This window comes from Chaetodon auriga, chromosome 13 (assembly GCF_051107435.1).
Source record: "Chaetodon auriga isolate fChaAug3 chromosome 13, fChaAug3.hap1, whole genome shotgun sequence".
Classification (NCBI taxonomy): domain Eukaryota; kingdom Metazoa; phylum Chordata; class Actinopteri; order Chaetodontiformes; family Chaetodontidae; genus Chaetodon; species Chaetodon auriga.
The window spans coordinates 6,512,918-6,533,754 of NC_135086.1; the positions used below are offsets into that span (position 1 = coordinate 6,512,918).

The following is a 20,837-nucleotide window of genomic DNA, read 5'->3' on the forward strand; positions in this document are numbered from 1 at the left end:
GCAGAATGAGTGAGCCCTCAAATAGTACGAGCAAACTCCAAAATAGAAAAACCAATATTTAACCTCCTCCTCCCTCTCATAACCCTTCCTCCCTCCACTTCTCCCATTACCGTAAATTTCCCCTCAAGCCCACCTCAAATTAACCTGAGAGTTGGTGGGGAAAGGCCTCTGTGTGTCTCTGCGCGTCCCACATCTGCTGTATTCTGATTAAACTAAAAGGTTAAAATGTCTTTTCTGACTCTGGCTTTGCGTTCATTGGTTGATCAGACACACATTTTTTTTTTTATTTTTTTTTTTTACAAGCTTTCAGTCACATGCAGTCACACCTTCAGGGGAAGGGAAATGAAAATGTGTGTGTGTGTGTGTGTGTGTGCGTGTGCGTGTGCGTGTGTGTGACGAGTTGGCTTGTGACTGACATCACGGCCGTCTGTCACTTCATGTGATAACACATTTCCTTTTCTCTCTCTGTCTTTGTGCCTTTCTTTATGTCTCCGTCTGACACCACGTGTTTGATCAGATTTATGTAGGGAAATTCCCTTTATGACTCAGAAAGTACAATTCCTTTAATAACATCCCCTCTGACAAATCACATCCTGTTGGTGTTCAAGTGTGTGTGTGAGTGCAGCTCACGGATGTGAACATGAGAACACGTCTATGCATGCTTATATATCGAGAGAAATACACCAATATGTCTGTTATGACTGTGCCACTCACAACACAGATTTTAAGATCCTGCGTCTGAGGTACTGTCACCATATTTTTGTCCATAACTCAACAAAACTTTGCACGTATGCCTCATAGGATAAAAGATAAAGTGATACCTCAAAGGTCAAAGGTTAGCATCACTGTCACATCATTAACTAGAATCACACATCATCATCAGAACTTCCATTGCACCATAAAGTCTTCACAACATAAATGAGTCTGGATGGATGTAAACCTCAACTAAGGAAAGTCTGTTTAAGTCCGACATATTTAAGTTCCTCCAGTCAAAATGTTCCATGCAAATACTCGGCTCTGCGCGTCGTTTCCCTCGCTTCTTCTCTGACGTTCGCCCTCTCTCTCGCTCCCCTCCCAGTTGGCTGAATTAAGGGTTTATTTCAACCAGACCAGAGTTGGTGGTGATCGTTAGAACAGTGGAAAGACAAACCAAGAAGTTTTCATTGAGTTTTATTTTGTTTCTGTCAAGTTTGAGTGAAGTGTGTTTTATGATGATAAAATTACTGTTTCTGTAAATGGAGTCTGGTGGCTTTGGCGAGAGCGATACAGCGGCTGTTTCTGGCTCAACAAAAAAGGGTTTTACTCTTGAACAAAAAGGGATCCTTTCCATAATGTTGTCAAACACTTACAATCGCAATCCGAGCCTGTCAGTGGCAAAATGAGGCACGTTTAGCGGACGTACATTAACGGTGCGCAAACACTCGCAGAGAGCAGCGCAGTCGTTCAGTGCTGCAGTCGCTTACACACAGTGGAAAATGAGGTCCATAAATCTAATTTCTCCCATTTGTCTGGGACACTGAAATCTTCCACCACATGTGAAACACATTTCAGTGGCATTTAAAATGTAATTTGGTCATTGAGGAACGTGATAAATGGTTTAAAATGGCTTTTATAATATATGTAGTATTTGTGTTTTCTTACTTTTAGGCTTGCCGACTACTGTAAATTTAACCTTTTGTTTAATCATCAGTGAAATTAGTCGTGAGGAACACCCCATTTTTGCCAGTTAGCTTGTAGCTGGTGTGTCCCTCACTTCCTGACACTCTTGCTGTTCTGCTCTACTCGTATCATCAAAAGGACTTGAGATATACACGGGGAGGAATTTCTGGTTTCAGTGCTGCATTATCAAACCCACGTCGATTCAAGCAAAAGCCCAGTTCGCTTGAATTTGCATCAGACATCTTGCATATTGCATCATTCCCTTCATGGTGTAACAGCCTCCTCTGAAATGTGGTCTTGAATGAAGTCCAGACAAAATAAAAGACAAATTGATTTGTATAAGCAGTATTACAGAGACTGTAGATCAGTGAGAGCACACAATAATCAGGATTATTATTTTAGTCCTAATTGTGTCTCTTGTATAAAACCTCCCTTCTCCTCCTTCTGTCTTTACATTTCTCCCTCTCTCCCACTCTGCTTCCTGCTCCAGACTCCCCCTGTTCCCCCCTCCTCGCCTCCTTCTGAATGAATGACTCGGTCTCTGTCAGTCTCTCTGTCAGTGTCATTGATCAGACCCCTGCAGCAGCAGTAACTTCCTGGAAAGACAAGCCATCCTCAGAGCAACAATACGTCTATTGATCCTCTCCCTGGCCGACTGGCCTTGATTCCAGCGGAAAGTGAAAATCCAGAAGCAGTCACTTACTGTCATGGGAACCGGAGCGTTTGTGGCGCGGGTGGGGGTCGGGTGGAGGGGGGGGGGGGGGGCGTGAGGGCTGGTGTTGATGATCTTACAGAGGGGAAGTCTTTGGCTGAAAGTGTAAAGCATAATCTGGTGTCGTTTTCAAGTTTAACAGATGACGAGACATTAAAAAGCCCGGCCCACTCCCGACCCACCCAGAGCGAGGTCAGAAGCAGGATTTATTCAGAGCGAAGTGACATGCAGCGGTAACCATAGTAAACACTTTGCGCCGCATAAGCATTCAGCCGTCTGCAGGAGCTGTTGGTAATCAAGTAGCTCTTAATAATGAGCGAGTAAGAGCAGCAAGAGGCAAAGGATAAATAATCCTGCAAAACGGCTGTAATTTAGTGCTGAATGAGGCCTCTGAATGAAAGACAAACGCACGACTGCGTGATTTAAAATGGAGGCCGTGCTCTCTCCCTAACCAAGTGCTTTGAATGGCCCTAACATAACCATAAAAGTCTTAATCATGCTTTGGTTGCCAGAGATTGCAGAGAGCCCAAGTAAACATAAACAGTGAATATTTTCCAGATACTTTTCGGATAAATGTTTTTGGTGAGCGGTATTTGCCCGTGCAGGTTGAATATCAGTGTAATTCCTATTTTAGCGACTTTACAGCCATTTGTGCACGCGCTGTGACCCATGGTTATTCATAAGCAAACCAACCATGTTAGGGATGACACGTTAGAGGGGAAGCTTTAATTAAACTAAAACGTCATGCAAGAAATAAGCCCTCTTAGCAGTGTAAAGAGCGAGGCGATGCATTGTTTGAACTCTTGTAGCGCAGATATCTCATGCTCCTGCCTCTGTGACCACAGCTGCTCTGTTTGTGTAAAATATTACTTCGTTTTCTAAGCGTGTCAGAGTTAGACGTTTGTGTGGAGGGTGGCTCAGCGTGTTTGTGTTTGTGTTGAAGGATGGGTGTGGCTGGGGGAGCTTTTTGCTTGCTTTGCTCCTTAATGTGGAGGTGTGTGCGGGTGGAATACAGTGAACGTGTGACTCTTAAGTTATTTCCTCCTTTTTTTTTTGGTCTAAATATGTAAAGATTATGGCCTCTTTTAAGTCTAAAGAGAGGATTTAATCCTTAAAGTGGACTCTTGACCACAGGGTCTATTTAGTAGCTGTTTGGGGGTCTTTTGATCATATCATGACCGTCAGGAGATCACTGCAATTTGTCCGTCATTTAATCTTGAGATGTGATTGAAAGCTCCTGAACTGCCACTAAACAGAGCTTGTCGTGAGATTGAACCATGAACTTTTTTCCAGCTCCAGTCCCTGGTTACAAATATCACTGAGCTGGCGAGGATGTAATTGTAGATGAGTGATACTAATATTTAGCAGCCTTGAGAGTGTCCACTCGCTGTGAGCGAGCTCTGATTGTCAGCTCAGCCTTCAGCTCATTCACAGCGAAGAAGGCTGTGGGACACAGGGGGTGTTTTCTTTTCTCTTTCTCTTTAGTCTAATTTGACCTCAGTAAATGTTCAAATTGGTGGATTCGTATAAAGCAGTCACACGGGTGGATATTTAGATGGCGAGTTTGCTTCCTGTTCGAGTTAACGTCCTTGTTTGTCGGAGTTTGCTGCAGAGTTTCGTGTGTGTTTCAGACACAGAAAGAGAGCGAGAGGCGACTCCCCCTCCACGTCGTTCCCTTCCTGTCTGGACAAGCTGCCTCACACATTCCTGAATTTCCATCATTCTTTAGCACAAACACGTACACACATTCAGCTGTTTCCTGTGGAAGGAAAAGAAATAAGGGGGGAAATAATATGTACGCGTCACTTCTTTTGTTGTTTGTCAACCTGCAGTAAGAAAATCCAGCCGTTTTCCTTCAGTCCACTTACTTCAGATGCTTGGGGTCTCTTCCCCTTCAACACTTCAGGCAGACCCTCCGGGTGAAAGACTTATCGCAGCATCACTCCCTCTCTCAGCCAGCCTCTTGTGCTCTGATCGCTCTGTCACCGCGTCTCCCTCCTCTCTCCTCGCTCTCACGCACACAGACACTATTTCAGTCAGTGGTGCTGCTGGACTGATGAAGATCAACACAAAGAGCGTTTGTCTCACACGACCGCATCGTCAATCACTCTTTTTCTCTGTCTGCCTGCCCGCTCGCTCTGTTTCTCTCTCTGTGTCTCTGTGACTCTCTGTCTTCCTCTTACTTTCTCTCAGTCGTCTGTTGTTCCCCCCATCGCGCTCTCTTTCTCCCTCTCTTGTCTTTATTGCTCTCTCCTTCAGTGTGTGTCTTTCTGTCTTTGAGACTCTTTCTGTCACTGAGTATCTTGAGCATGAGTTAGCCACAGTATGGAGTCTATATGTGTCTATATGTGTGTGTGTGTGTGTGTGTGTGTACATGCTTGCCTGTGTGCATGTTCCCGACTCACTTCTAACAATGTATGGCTGTTTGCTTCTGCAGTGGCAGCTATTGCACATTCGGCTCGCATGCTTTTAGAATACCAGAAGAGGCTAACACAGACACACACTCCCAAAAACATGGACACACACACACACACACACACATATAAACACATGTACACACACACACACACACACACACACACACAGAGTGGTGATGGGTTTCCTGGGAGCACAGTATAAAAAGTGCACAGAGGGCTCCCACATTCAGCTTGAAAAGCCGCTTCATACAAAGGGGAAGTAGTGGACACACACACACACACACACACACACACACACACACACACACACACACACAGTCTCTCAGACATGTCTATGAATAGCCTTACTTGGGGAAACATCATATTAAAGGCTTACATGGGTTTTTTTTTTTGGACCTCGCTCTCTTGGTTAAATCTTTTAAAGACTTTTCTGTTACTTTGTTAATTCAGCAGCCTGTTAATGATGCAGCTTGATTGTCTCTGAGTGTGTGCGTGATGTTTTATAATGTACGTGTATCCTGTCAACCAGTCAGTCAGAATGTCTGTAGACAACTCGTCTGTCCACGTTAGAGACGCACCGATCGTTTGGCCGGTGACTGGAATCAGACGGTATTTTTTTTAGTCGCCAGCTTCCTCAGATTCAGCCGGCTCGATGTTCAGAGAAAAGCCCTTTGATCAGATATAGCGAAATGACCTCGCCAACACTCCCAGCAGACAGCAGTGTGAGGGTTTTGTACCGAGATGTGCATGTTTTTAACAGTTTACTCCGTTTACCGTTCAACCATGATAGCAGAGCTGGAGGGGAGCGAGCAAGAAGGGAAGAAGCAGCATCAGCGTTGACTCACACTTAACAAGGCTTTGACAGCATTAGATTGCTAGCGAGCGCGCACACACACACACACACACACACACACACACACGCACACACGCAGAGCGTTAAAAGACTGCCGGTGATCCTAGAGGGCTGCCATGTCAACATGTCATCTGTCAACTATCATTCCGTTCGTTCTCTCCACACATGCAGGCTGTAAAAGTGTGTCACCAGGGTAAAGGGGAGAGGTGGGCGACTGTGTGTGTATGCGTGCGCGAATGTGTGTGTGTGTGTGTGTGTGTGTCTCTGTTCTCCCATGGGAGCTCTGATGGAGTCACACACTCGCGCTCCCTCTCTCTCAAAGTCGCAGCAGGATCAGGTGTGAATTTCTGCTCCACTTGTGGTCCCACAGTTTATCCTCTCGCCCTTCCTACTCTCTCATGAAACGATGTGATATTTATGATCTGTTTAAAAAATTATTGCTCACTTCTTTTTTTTTTTCAGCCTTTCATCCCGCTCGCCCTCTTTTCCCTCCGTCTTTCCTGTCTTTCTCAGCGGCTCCGCATGTGAAAGGGAAATGCCGTTTTTGTTCGCACGTCATTCTCACATTTTACCCGCTGGTTCGATCACAAGGCTGCGACATCAGTCCATTTGTTTTGAAAGTGAAATTAAAGGATTGCATTGTACACTGAACTGAAGGTCCAGGTTAGCTTTCATCTTCAATTCCTCTTCTCGAAAAGTGGTTCTCGTAACTGGAGTAAACTGGACTTTTTGCTGGTTGTGTGCAGTGTAAGGCTGATCGTAAAGCTGCTTCTTGTGCTTTAGCTGCATTTCCAAGTGAGTAAAAACACAACACCAATCGAAGTTTTGAGCAAAATGACCAAGTCATGAGCTATCAAGATTGTAAAAGAGGAAAATATATATAGCTTGAAACCGCGCTGAGCACTTCCTGTCTAAAGCCTTCTGAAAGCAGAACTTGTAGATTTAAAGTTACTTAACCGTGTTAAAGCACATTTAATTATTTCACTGAACTCTCGGCCTCTTTCTCAAAACGTTCCTCTTTCCACGTCTCTCCTTTATGCAAGATTGACCGCAGACAGACGGTGGTTTCACTGTGAACTCTGCCAGTCTTTATTCTTTTCAGCACAGTGCTGCGCTTTCTTATTTCAGCGAAGTCTTCCTCAGCAAACCTCTGACTCTTCTGTATCTGCCGCTGTCTAACTGCATGCCGTGCTCACACGTCAGGTCTCTTCTCATTGGTCGGTCTAGGTCATCGCTAGTGTTTCTGTATGTGATTGACACATTCATATTGTTTAATCAGTGGTTTTCCTTGTGAACATAACCGGGTGTATGGTGAGATCAGATGCTTACCCAACAAGCCAAGTCACCAAATGTTACTGTTTTCCTTTAGACAGCTGGTGAATGTGGAAACAGAGATCACATTCAAACAAGCCGATATGTAATTATGTCGATATGTTAATGGATACACACACACACACACACAAGTAGCTGAAGCGTCAGTGATTGATATATATGTTAAATGTTGTGTTGATCTTTCTTTGTGAGATGGTGTGGCTGAGCGGTCACCATACGGCAAAATACACGACAATAGCCCACACGTCGGCTTAATTCATTCATGTTCTTCCTCGTGTGGTTGGGAAGATATTAGATGTGGCGGAACATGCATGAATCGCACATGAATCTTGACTCGGTGAAACGTTTTCTGGAGCAGTGCGAGCGTTTGAATTATTTAGCGGAGTGAACAGGGATTTCTTTGAGCGAGCGGTCCCAGCACTGTGCTTCAGCCCTCTGCAGCACAGCACAGGATGCGGCCCAATCAGTTCCTCCCTCGTTCACGTGGCCTCGCTGTCTCCGCCGTGACCTTTCGCACGAGGACGTGATTCACAGATCTTTGTGCAAAGCAGCGCTTGTCCCGTTCCTCCTTCCCTCTTCTTCGCGGTGGAAATCGAGCGACAGATTCTAACTCTGTGTTTTTTCTGTCTCTCCTGCAGAAGTCGGATCATGGCCAGGTGTTGCTGGATGCTGTCTTTAAGCACCTGGAGCTGACTGAGAGAGACTACTTTGGCCTGCACTTGGCTGATGACTCCTTAGATTCGCCAGTCAGTATGACGTTTTTGATCTACAGGAGAAAATGTGTGTGAATGTCACAGGATGATAGATCAGGACTGTGTGTAAATAACTATCCAGGCTGCAGCTGCTGTTCGTGTCCATGCGCAGAGTGTTTGGGGATTTCTGTCAGGTGTGATATGTGTGTGTGGCCGGTGTTGAATAATTTAGGCTGTGTGTGTTCATGCTGGGGAAGCGTTCTGGTGTCTCTAAGTGTCTCTCAATCAATATTTTACAGCGCTGGCTCGATCCCAACAAGCCCATCAGGAAACAGTTAAAAAGTAGGTGAAACCCGCAGCACACCACCTTAACTAAACACACGTCTTTTTCAGGAATCGACTGAAAGCCGTAAAGGCGGGACAGGTCGCCACAGTCCGTCTTAATTGGCTGAAGTCCGGCCTCAGTGACGGTCCACGCTCCACCTCGAGCAAAAGTCTCCACTGAGCGCGGTTTAATACTCTGAATCTGCCTCCAGCAACGATTAAACCGCATTTCAACTCCACTCTTTTTTTTTTTTTTGATAATGAGTATTAGAATTCGTAACATGTAGAATAATTAAGAAGTAGCTCTGGTGAGAAATGCAGTCCTCCTCCAGCGTTGATTGAACTGTGTTTCAACTCTGTTTTTCTGCTGAGTGTTTGATTCATTGAGGAATAACCACAGGATTTCATATTTTACACCGTGCATGCAGTTAAACTGACGTGTTTGTATAAACGGAGGCTTGCTCATTTTACACTTGGAATATTATTATTATTATTTTTATTACTACTACTACTACTGCTACTAGCAGAAGTGTTATTTTTATTCTGCTTGTTTATATCCTGTGACAGCTGAAAAAAGATAAATAAGTGTGTAAGCTACATAAATAATACCAGTACATCAGTCAGTATCACTTTTGGCTTCCTATTTCCTGAAGTCAACCTTCTACATTATCTTAATAAAAACGAACACACATGCTCAGATTAGCATTTAAGTGCCTGGATAAATAGATGCAGCATATCTCAAGTCAGGCATTTGACTGTCAGATCTGCCAGGTTGCGTTTTCCCCTCTAACTGTGCGTCATTTTTTCCAGGAGGGTCTCCCCATAACTTGAGCTTCAGAGTCAAATTCTTTGTGACAGACCCCAGTAAACTTCAGGAAGAATACACACGGTAAGACATGCTGATTATCACCCACATGCATGCTCAGTGTTATCTGATGGATGGGGGTTAGGGTATTTTGGAAAGCTGCTAAGCTGGATTTATGCTTCATGCACGGGTTTAACGGGGGTCCTGACATAGATAACAGTGGTATAAATTTTGATTTATAGTTCAGTGTTTGATTTTGGGTGATCGCCAGTACAACTCTGGACCGGTGCATCATCCAAGATCAGGTTTTATCGCACTTTAATTATATCTCCTAGAGTACCTGTGTTTACATGGTTTCATTCAATTTGTGATGCAAGCGATGGAGGAAAGGTCAGACCTGTTTCGCTACACAACATAAGACTGCTAACGCCGTGCAGTCAGCGTATTTATAGTATGTTGTTTGGTTCAGAAATGGAGAGCGGTGAGCGGCAAAAGGGCCTTTGTGTGTACTATGTGTATGAATAGTAAAGGTATGTCCTCTGTGTAGGTAAATATAAAAAATGTTGAATGACAACAGTCCCAGGACGATCGTTCTCTGGTCCTCGTTCAGCCCAAAAAAAAAGAAAACCTCTGTGTTTTCGACGCCAACCCACAGTTCTGCGACCATAAGGTCTGCAGCACTGAGTTGTACATGAACAACGTGCAGAGGAGGCGTCACAACGCCATATCGCCTTCTCTGCCTGGTGTTTATTTCAGCCTCTCAGCCATGGCCTCATCAACACTTTGCGTGGAGCTTGTAACAGTGAATAGTGAGCCTCGGATCTGACGAGCTGATCTGCTGTAGTGTAAATTCAAGTCAACCAAAAGACGCTCCTAGACTATATTTAGATGCTAACGGTGTATCACACATCAACTGTGTAACTGTCTTTACTTACATCAGTGTATATATTGGCTGGTCTCTTATCCTAATGCACTGTGTTGTTTCCCCCCTCAGGTACCAATATTTTCTTCAGATCAAGCAGGATATATTAACTGGAAGGTGAGTCTGTCTTTGTTTCTGCATACATAAGAGTGGACAGTCCTACCTCATAAAGAGCTGCTGTAATAGAATTATTCTCATTGCATTAGAGAGCGTTGGTGGGTTTAAAGAGTTGTATGACTGCAGGAATTATGAATTTCTATACATGCGCAGACATACAGGCTCACTGGGCAGATGTACAAACACAGCCAGCGCGCTCGTACTGCTGCTTCTCTCTTTGTTTCTCCACATAAAAAGAACCCATGTTGTTTTTTTCTGTTTTACTGTTATAATCAAAGAGAACTTTGTATTGATCCAAGGCTGAATGTCTGTGTTGGTGTGTGTCTGTTCCTGTGGCTTCCAGATTGCCCTGTCCACACAACACGGCCGCACTGCTGGCGTCCTATGCCGTTCAATGTAAGTAGCTCCTAAAGCTCCCTGGATGCATCCACTCTTCATAACGACCAAAGGCAATTCATTAGGCCTCTCTTTAGCTACACACACTGTTAAACGTAATGACTGCGGTTGCTCCAGTGCATTTATAGCTAGTGCTCTGAAGCCATTATGATTCAATTAAGCTGTGTGGTGATATCTGATGGTATTTGCAGTGATATGAATATTCATTGCGATTGGGGCTCGGTTTTTACAATTGGGACTCGTCAAAAACAATAGTCAAATGAGCAACAGTGGCAAAATGGAAAAGCAATAGCGACTGTGCATTATTCTTCATTTCATCTCTGTTCATTGAGTAAAGGACGAATAAATGCTTTAGGTGTAATGTCCGGTTCAGTTTACTCGATCCAGACGATATTGTTGCAAACACTATCAACACTTTCATTTCAGAAACCCAGATTTTGCTACAGGCAACTCCATGAATTATACAGCACCCACTGCTTCCCTGTTTGTTGGTCCTTGCTTACAACGCTCTTCCAACACCTCATGGCCTACATTTTTCCAAAACCACTGGTTTAAAAAAAAAAAAAAAAAAAACATCTCTTCAGACCTACAGAGCAGTCAGTGCCAGTGGCCGCTCGCCCTCGTCCGCTGTTGTGTTTTAGTGTTTGGGTTAAATGCTGACTGGGCCCCTCTGTCATCAGAATAATGACTCCTGACACACCGGTCTGTCTGTCTGTCTCACTCGATCTTTCTCTTTTATTGCTGCTCATTGTTTCCGTGCAGCCTGTTTTTGCCTTCTGTCTGTTTCTTTCTTTTATCTCTGTTTAGTCTTTTTCATCCCTCTCTGCTTATCCCTTTCTTTTTATGTAGCACTCATAAACCCCCCTCTCTCACCCCCCTTCCCACTGCTCTCGCCCTCTTTCTGTCTCCCACCTCTCTGGCATATTTTGGGGGGAATTTGCAGTGCTACAGTATATAGGTCAGAGAAGAGATTTGGCCTAGACTACCAACACCATGATACTACTGCTTTTACTCCCCCCCCCCACACACACACACGCTCTCTAGCTAGGTCCATGTTGTCACTTCGCTCAGTGCCAGCCCAGATTATGAAGATAAATGTTTGCTTTGGGAAAAACGGCTTGAAGCAGCTGCTATGCTGCTAATTCAGTTAGCTCGCCCCGAGTGCCAGCACTGATCACTCCAAATCCCACACTAAAGCTCGCATTCTCAAAACCACAAATCCCACCCAGTAGACCTAAATTCTTGTTTAAAATTGACCAACTGTCTGAAAGCCACAGCAGCCCCCTCCTCAGAAATAGCACATTTTGGTAAAAGAAATCTTGAATTAGCACGCTTTTGCGTATTTTAAAGCCGGAGATGAGGGCTTGTGTAATGCAGCTTTTCTTATCTACAAAAATGCTGCATTGGTTTCCACTGAGCTGCATTGTGTTGCGTTTGTTAATTTATTCACATTGACAGTGGTGGTAAACGTGCAGACAGGTTTTCTGTCAGTGCTACCTGTTAATTAAGTTAAAGCATACACACACTTGCACACAGTTACCCACAATGCATGTAAATCCATCATCACAAATGGGGAGATGAATGTCTTGTTTGTGCTTTGTGAGTCGGTAGCATCATTATAAGGAGCCTGATCTCAAGCTCGTCTTTCCACTTTGAGCCAAGGTACAGCTGAGTATGGATTTCACATCAAAATATGAATAGAGATCAGCTTGTCAGTGAGTGTGTGAGCTTCATTGGCCCTAATATTGAACCTTGTTAAAGTAATAACTGCAGCATAAAATAAAACCACCACTTGCCCACTGTTCTCAGATGTAAAGTATTGACCGTACATATATTTCTCCCTGGAGCTGTGCGGACATCAATATGCGGGTGAGCTTGAATTGATTCGTTGGTCAATATGCTTAGGCTACCGGCTAGTAGGTTAGTCCAGGGACTACTTGAGTGAATTGATGCGTTTGAGCTTCAGCCGCCAGCTTGTGAGCTAATGGCTTCGGGGATTCGCTCTGAGCTGCTTCTCTCTGAAGGCTACGAGAGAGATGGGAATCATTGCTCTCTGGCTTTTATCTGCAATCACTCCTTTCTTCATCTTTGCTTGAAAAAAAAAACAAAAAAAAAAAACAGTCTTTTTGATTCTGCCGTCCTTTGTTATCTTGAGCCACTGTTAAATGCCTCTGGCTCTGTGTCTATATGAAGTGAATTCATCAGAAACAGACACAAAACACAGTTGTTCACTCCTAATTGATCTGTATTTGTCATTTAGCTTCTGGCACGTTCTTTACATTGGCTGTAATAGTGGCACACAGTTTTTGGATCAGCTTGGACCAGCTTCATGTACACTGAGGGGTAGCTGCTCCGATAACACAGTTCTGACAGGGTTGTTGTTGCCTTATTGCACTAAATGAGTTCAGTCTCTCAGTTTACACTTAAACACCAAGTACATTCATTGTCCACCCTGTGTGTGCCTGTGGTCATACTGCATACTGAACTGAAGATGGTGGTGATGGTGAAGGGCAGATGTTGTTACTGGATGTATGATAAGTATGAATGTATGGTAACATTTCCAGCCAATCCCTCAGCACAAGGTGCATTCACTCTAGCATAGCATCCACCATCACACGAAAAATCTATTTATGACAATCCTGTCGCAGTAATTTCTCTAAAGAGATAATTATGAAGCGTATCTGTGTCTTTCCTCATCCCTGCGTGTTAAATTGAGAGGGCGTTGATGTATTGACATTATATCAATCTCTCTCTCTGTAGCTGAGCTGGGGGACTACAATGAAACGGAGCATACAGCAGGATATCTGTCGGAGTACTGCTTCATCTCCAACCCCCCGCAAGACTTCCACAAGGAGGTCTCCAAACATCACCAGCAGCACAGGTACACTCAGATACACAAGCGAGCGCGTTCAGATGCCCCGTGGTGGAGGAAGTATTCTGATCCTTCACTTAAAAGTACTGATACCACACTGTGAAAATACTCTGGTACAAATAAGAGTCCTGCATTGTTTTTAAATTCAATCATCAGAATGTACTTAAAGTGTATAAATGTCTCCTGTGACTGTAAAGCCGTGATATATCATATTATTATCACCCATGCATTGATGTAAAAGCAGGATTTCACTATTGTTGTTGGTTGAGGTGCGACTAATTTTCATAAATGCAAAGCATCACATGTGAAAAGCTGGAGCCAGGAAATATTTTTGATTTTTAGGTGAAAGATGATCAAAATAGTTACCATCTTCTGTATTATATTTCAGTCTATCTATATTTGGTATTATGTGTGTGTGTATGTATTTATAGTCTATGTATGTATTGTTAAAAGGTACAGTAGATCAATTTATAAGAAAGTGTCACACTGGATTTTATAAGCTCTTCATATGTTTTATTTAAAAAGTAAGTAGTAACTAATGCTGTCAAATAAATGTAATGAAGTGAAAGTACAAAAAGAAGATACCAAAATTAAGTAGAAGTACCTCGAATTTGTTCTAAAGTAGAGTAAATGTACTTACATTCAGCCTGTGCAAATGCAAGTACAAACACAAAGGAGCTGATAACACATAACCTGTGCATGTGACCTGGAAAATCACTCAAAAATGACCTTGAAACGATGCCTGCGTGTCCAGATAAAGAGGCTGTTCGTGCCACTGTCACGTCAAATATTGTTATAAGGACACCATTTGTTGCAGTAAAAGTATTTAATTCATGTAACTGTAACATGTTTTTCTTAAACTGAGAATATGTAAGAAAACTCACTGCTTTACATCCTTCATGGTTAACATGCAGATGCACACAGACACTCACACGACTTTAGTGCCACAGCTTACCTTGTTTGTTTTTGCGCCCATCCCTCTCTCTCTCTCCTTCTCCATATGTCTCTTTAACACACCCCCTCTCTCTCTCCTTACCCCCTCATCTCTCTCCTCTCTCTCTCTCTCTCTCAGTGGTCTATCTCCTGCCCAGTCAGAGTTTAATTATCTGAACACAGCACGCACGCTGGAGCTCTACGGGGTAGAGCTGCACTATGCAAGGGTAAGTAAGGTTTTACTCTGCGGCTGTTAGCGCTCTTCTGCTTTGCTGTGTGTGTTTGTTGAAGACATACAGTCACAGACATATACAGTTTGTGTTTCTAAGATAATGTTTGCCTTGTGCCTCAGCAAAAGCCCCGTGACCTGCTGAACATGATCATATCTGTGAGCTCACTCTAGCTGCGTCCCTCCTCCATAAAAACCCTGAGCAGCACAGGATAATTTGGTACATATCAACCGCCGACCATCAGCATCTCCATCATAAAGTCCCAATCTGCTCCGCTCTCTTACACATTGTTGATCCAACGCTGCTGTCATCTCTGCAGCAGCTGAGGAGCAGTGAGAACAGGTTGGAGGAGCTGCAGTGTGTACAGTTGGTGTTGATGCCACACATTGGCGTTCAGCTCTCACTGAAACAGCAACAGATAGTAGCAGGGTAGCCAAGTCATTATTTAGACTGGTGTTGGTGTTATGGATTTCTGTTGGATAGCTATGCAGAAAACATGACATGAATCTCAGTTATTACGTGTCCGATCTTCTCTGGCTGCTCTGGGAATTGTGTTAAAACTCATGGATTTGGACTTTAATTTGGTTTCAAGCGTAAACAAGCTTTAACAGCCCTCAAACTCGCTGACCTTGAGCTACTACTCACATGTCAGGAGGTGATTTTTTTTTATTTTCTTCAGTTCAGAAAGTGATTTGGTACTGATTATTTTGAGGAGGCAATTAAATAACCATTGCTTGCATCATTAGGTTGGGGAGTTGTCTTGCTTTTATGTTTAATGATATGTTTTCGAGAGGTAAAAGGCTAATCATTTATAAGCAGTATATTTTTGAACGTTAGCATCAGCAGCAGTCAAGAAAGAAACATGGAGAGTGTTCCTTAAATGAGGCAACCAGCTAGAAATCATCATCATCATCATCATCATCATCATCATCATCATCATCATCATCTTGAACACATTGTGTGAATCTGAGGTGGCTTATAGTCTCCAGGCTGGTTTTCCAGTTTAGGTGCTGCATGATTATCGATTGTAAACGGTGCATCAGAACTTTAAGAAAATCAATGCTGTTGTCTCCATGAAGCAGCACAAGACAGACATTTATTCAGCGCTGTCATCATCAGGATCACGTTGCACACGCAGGATGTCCACCTCATACTGTATAAAATTACATTTCTAAATTAGATAATCAATTAGGACAGAAGTCGAAACATGTTGGAAGATCCTCTCGAATTTACTGTGGATGTTTATTAGACCCTGACCTGAACCCGTCCACACGAACTCTGTTCTTGTCCCACACAGATCAGATTCTTATAATGACTCTGTGCCGGGCCTCAGCCGTCGTCAGAGACGTTGTGTTTTCCGTACATCCGTCCCATTCTCGTGAGCGCCAGGAGGGATTTCTTTAAATTTGGCACGAACATTGACTCGGACTCAAGGATGAGAAATTAGATCTTGATGGCCAAAGGTCACTCATAGGATAAACTGATGCAATGATGACATTTTATATCCAAAAGGTCAAAGTTCGACTTGACTGTGATGTCATCTCTGGCCATTATTCCACACCATAACTCAGGAACAGAAGGGGAGATTGTGACCATATTTCACATTTGGTCAGGTACTGAATTGGTGACACTAATCTTCAGTGTCCACCTTGAAACTGTGATCTTCTGTGCTGTGCTGCTCGAAGATGTGTGTGAAAGATTTTAAGATTTGTAGCTTCTTTGCAGTAACGTCCACATTTGAAGCATTGTAGTCCACAGCAAGCTTATTGGTTTTGCTGATATTGAGCTTCAGGTGATTGTCTCTTCACCGTGTGAAGAAGCTCTCTGTCAGCCCTCTGTGCTCCTCTGGAAATCATACATAACAATCTAGTGGTAACTTCTCTTAAAAAATGCCCAAAAAATACACATAATACTTTTTATTAAACTTCTTCGTAGTCGTCACTACATATATTATTTAAGTCTGGACAGACATGGATGTAAACTGCAATATGGTTGGCGAAGGCAAACAACCACGAGGCGGTAATTCTAGTTTTCATCTGTGTGGGTTTCTTCAGGGTCTCATTAACCTCAGCTCTTAGTTTGAGGCAGGTGCTCTGTTTTCAGCAACCTCTGCTTGTTTGGTAGCAGTGAGGAAGCCTAAAAAGATGTCCTCTCTCTTTTTTTTTTTTTCTTGTCGTCCTCTGTGAGTTTGTTCGACTCTGCCTCCATCTTCTCCACACACACGCTCCGTCACACACACTGTTCTCCTCTCTCCAGGACCAGAGCAACACAGAGATTCTTATTGGGGTGATGTCCGCCGGCATTGTGATTTACAAGAACAGGGTACGGATCAACTATTTCCCATGGTGAGTGACACACACACGAAACATAAAAGCGCATGTTGCATTAGGTGCGGGGGTCGAGTAAGAAGCCTTGAAAACCTAAGAACCAAAAAGTGGAAAAACAGAAGCAAACAAGTGAGGAAAGCAGTTTTTGTGATGGGATTTGCACGGTGCTCCTGCGAGACGTTGCTTTCAAAGTGTGAGGAGAAGCAGATGTTGTGGGTGGTGTTGGTGAGAACTTTGGGACCAGTGATGATCGTATCAGATTTGTCACAGTTCAGTTTTAGAAAGCTGGCTTGCATCCATGATTTAATTTAAGTCAGGCAGTTGGTCAGGGTGGAGTTGAGTTGCAGTGGCAATGGATTTAGCGGATATGTAATCATCAGCTTAGCAGTGGTAGTGGAGACCGTGAAAACAGATGAAATCACAGAGGGGGAGCAGGTAGAGGATGGACAGGAGAGGACCGAGTACTGAACCCTGCGGGATGCCTTGGAAGTGAACAGTGGAGGAGGAGGTGCTGCTGTTAATGCTTCATCAGGTTTTTAATGCAGAATTTCCATCTGTGTTTCCAGTTAGGAAGCAAGTTGGAAAATTCCTCCCTGATTGTTGGAGGGCAAAATATCACCAGAAAGAGATAAAACATAAAGCACACATGCATACAACAGTTTCAGTTACACCTGCTGGAAGCCCACAAGCAAGGCTGCTGAAAACTAACTGTTAGAGTGAAGCTACTCTGCGGCCAAAACCTGGCAGCTCTCAGGTGTGAATGAGTGGAGCTGTGGACAGAAAATAGAACAGTGCTGGAAAGAAAAACAAGCTTCCTCCATTGATATTTTCATATTAAAAGCAGAGTCACCACGAGTGGCTCCACTGGAACAGTTGAATCTTTGCTGCGTTGCTTTCTGTGGTTCCAGCAGTAATTGCTAACAAGACTACAGAGCCAGATTTCCTCTGATGAAGGGAGTCAAACTGTGGATATTCTTGTCGCAAGCCCACCTCTCTGTCCGTCAGTCTGCTGCCAGCTCCACTTGATCCGCCTCCAGGGACCCTTTTTGCTAGAAATGTGCTGCGTAATATTTTGGTAACCTCTCACATAGTGATTATGACCTGGCGTATTAATGTTTAAGCCTGATCTTTTCGAGAATTATGCAGATGATTCTACCAGATTTTTGGAGGGGGAGGACTTCATGTTAAACTGGTTTTCCTGGAAATATTATAGACATTAAATCTGCTCGCTCTCCCTCTCCTTTTATCCTCCATTCACCTCTCTCAGTCTAATTCAGTTACTCTCATCACTTTATGTCTCTTGCTCTTGTTCTCCCTCCAAAGCATTGATTCTTGGAAATCTCCCATACTCTGCTGCTGCACTGTGGGAGGCTAAATGTTAATGGGTGCCGGGGGTGGGAGAGTAACTACTCAAATCCCTGTAACTCCGGAAGATAATTCACTTGTGTGTAGGCTTAACACACACACCCACCCTGACCAAATGCACATAGCAGCTGGTGTGTGTGTGTTCATGTGTGTGAACATCACTGAATGCCTGACAAGAGTAATGTATGTCTGCGGGAAGACGAGCTTGAGTGTGTGTTCAGGTAGGATTTTGTATCACTGACATTTTTGGGACCCACGGCATAAATCTGGGGAGCCGCCGAACATTTGGGAACCGAAAGCCGAGCCATGAAATTTTTAAGGTAAAGACTTGGTTTTTGGTCAGGCTTAGGTTAACTCTGCGTGGAATGAACATAAATCAATGCAAAGGCCTCCTAAGTGGGGAAGTGTGTGCACGCATGTGTGTGTGTGCGTATCCAGTCAGTTGAGCTAAATTTAGAGACCAACTCTGGTGTCCCCAGCAGCTGTCCACTACCATGTGTGTGAAAGACAGAGACGTCATAGTCAACAGAGTCTCTCAACCCGATACTCACTGAATTTTTTCTCCCTCTTCATCGTCTCTTTAACAGAGGCTCAGTGTTTCTACATCTGCTTCAGTCCTGTCACCTCTCGCGGTGTCTCCTCTCGTCATTTTTCCTCTTTCTTGTCGTAAATTTAACTCTGAGATACAGTGAGGAAGGGAGAGAGAAACATTTAGACTCGCCTCTTTCCTACTGTCCACTGCAGCCTGACAAATGAGCCACACTTCGATGGGGCATGACTCACATTCTGCCTAAGCATGTGTGTGTTTGTCCATGTAAGTGTGTGTGTGTGTGTGTGTGTGTGTGTGTGAGTAAGTATGTAAAATATATTTAGCAGGGAGTGATGAGTCACAGCAGCAACGGAGCTCTGGGGAGGGATTATGTTACTCTGCTGCTCATCAGCAGACCACTTACTGTGGCCGGGCGTGTGTGGTCTTCTGATTCCAACATTATTTTATACCGTTTCTTCCTCTTTAGACGCATGACTACAAAATAGACTGATTTTTGAGTAAAGGTGCATCATTGAACCGCCAGGAGACTCCAGTGCGTTTGTACTCTTATAACCCATTTCTTCCAGCTATGGAAGGAGGTCAGAGGTTACACGAAGAGCTGGGATGTGACACCCTGGTCAGAACAGGCGATTCATTGAGAGATGTACCTGTTGTGCTTCTGTCCACGTTGCCAGTCAGCTCACCTGCATGCTGCTTAGAATATGCTGGAGTATGACTGAGCTTTAACTTGTGCATAGTAAAATGAAGAAAATTATTTATTTTTTATTTTCACCTTTCCAACTAGTTTCCAAAGATACCAAATGTGCCAGGCCCGGTTCCAGTCCTCTGAATAGACGTCCACATCTCAGATTATTATTATTTTTGTTTTAGTGATTTCAATAGGTCTGGTGTTGTGCCCATCGATGGGTCTGTCTGTATGTTGGAGAAGCAGTCGACCAATTAAAACTGATCAGGAATATCGACATTTTGTGTCAGCATAGCCAGATTAGCAAATTTTGATTTTGGGTTTGATTATTTCACTCAGCTTCATCTTCAGCACTGGAACAAGGATGGGCCAGTGTGGAATAATGAGATTTAGGAGTTGGACAGGTAGAATCACAGTATCATGACACTTTATTATTTTTATTAGCCTGAATTGCAAGCAAAATAATGCAAAACATTAATGTTTACTGTTACAGGTTTGTACTAGAGCAGTAATCATCACATAGCATCCCTATTAATAGCTGGCCATGGTCATTAGGAGAAGCACCATTTAGCAAACATAATGAAATTAAAAAGCAGTGATCATAATGTGACTCATCAGGCAGGCATGACACTGTTTGACTCAGTTGCACAGCACGTACTATTTTCTTCAGCACATTATTAGTAGATTTTGTTTGTGCTACTAGTGTGAAACATTCTTCTGTGTTATGGTTTTCAGATAATTAAATACCTTCATGGTTTATTCATTTTTATCATTGAAAATTTTCAGTGTTCAAGATTGTTACACTGTTTTGTGTTGGGGCATGTTTTCTACTTTTTGCGAATACGACTGTAACATCAGTGTCTCAGTACAGGTGAGGGGAGGTTGTGGAGACACTAACTTCTGTTTTGGATTGTCTGTCTTTTCCTACTTCCAGGTTGAAAATAGTGAAAATCTCCTTCAAGTGCAAACAGTTCTTCATTCAGCTGAGAAGAGAGGTGGTAGGTACACACACACACACACACACACACACACACACACACACACACACACACACACACACACTTCTTATCCCTAACCACCCTCCTACTGTGTTTATGACCAAATCAAGTAGCTTAGCCAGTGTCTGTGTATACGTGTGCGTTTTTCTACTGTGGATGCCCTGTAGAGGTTAACTGAGCTCTGTCTGAATATGTGTGTGCAATCAGTGTGAGATTAACCCCCTGCTGTCTGTGTCCTGGTTGACTCTGCTTTAATCCCTCACGGTGTCCTACATCCCTTGTTTGACACATGCATCTCTTTCTCTTCTAAATGCACCTAAATGCTCTATAGACATTTGGATCTGTGTACTGTCACAGCCAGCTTGATGTTTATTTATGTTATTCCACCTTGCAGTGCTCTTAGAATTGAAGCCTTCATTATTTATATAAGAAAATATATCAAAACTTGTTAATTGCAAGCAGGTAAATCTGAACAGGTAGCCAATGGGTAATGGATAAATGGTTGAAATAGATGATAAAACGTAATAAATTAACTGTTCAAATTGTTGGCTAAAAGTACTGGTTAAATAGTAGAATAAACAGATAAAACAGTTAGCTACAGGTAACAGATAAACAGTTAAAACAGTTAGCTACAGGTAACAGATAAAC

General features: G+C 43.3%; 1 protein-coding gene across 1 annotated transcript in view; it reads left to right on the forward strand.

Annotated features, from left to right (window-relative positions):
* Window positions 1-20,837, forward strand: part of ptpn4a (protein tyrosine phosphatase non-receptor type 4a) — a 60,346-nt gene that overhangs the window by 25,405 nt on the left and 14,104 nt on the right. The window contains exons 3-11 of the mRNA XM_076747445.1: window positions 7,612-7,719; window positions 7,965-8,007; window positions 8,800-8,878; window positions 9,789-9,833; window positions 10,177-10,229; window positions 12,990-13,110; window positions 14,174-14,261; window positions 16,521-16,609; window positions 20,126-20,189. Of these exons, the coding sequence (XP_076603560.1) occupies window positions 7,612-7,719; window positions 7,965-8,007; window positions 8,800-8,878; window positions 9,789-9,833; window positions 10,177-10,229; window positions 12,990-13,110; window positions 14,174-14,261; window positions 16,521-16,609; window positions 20,126-20,189 (690 nt within the window). The remainder of the gene's footprint in view (window positions 1-7,611; window positions 7,720-7,964; window positions 8,008-8,799; window positions 8,879-9,788; window positions 9,834-10,176; window positions 10,230-12,989; window positions 13,111-14,173; window positions 14,262-16,520; window positions 16,610-20,125; window positions 20,190-20,837) is intronic.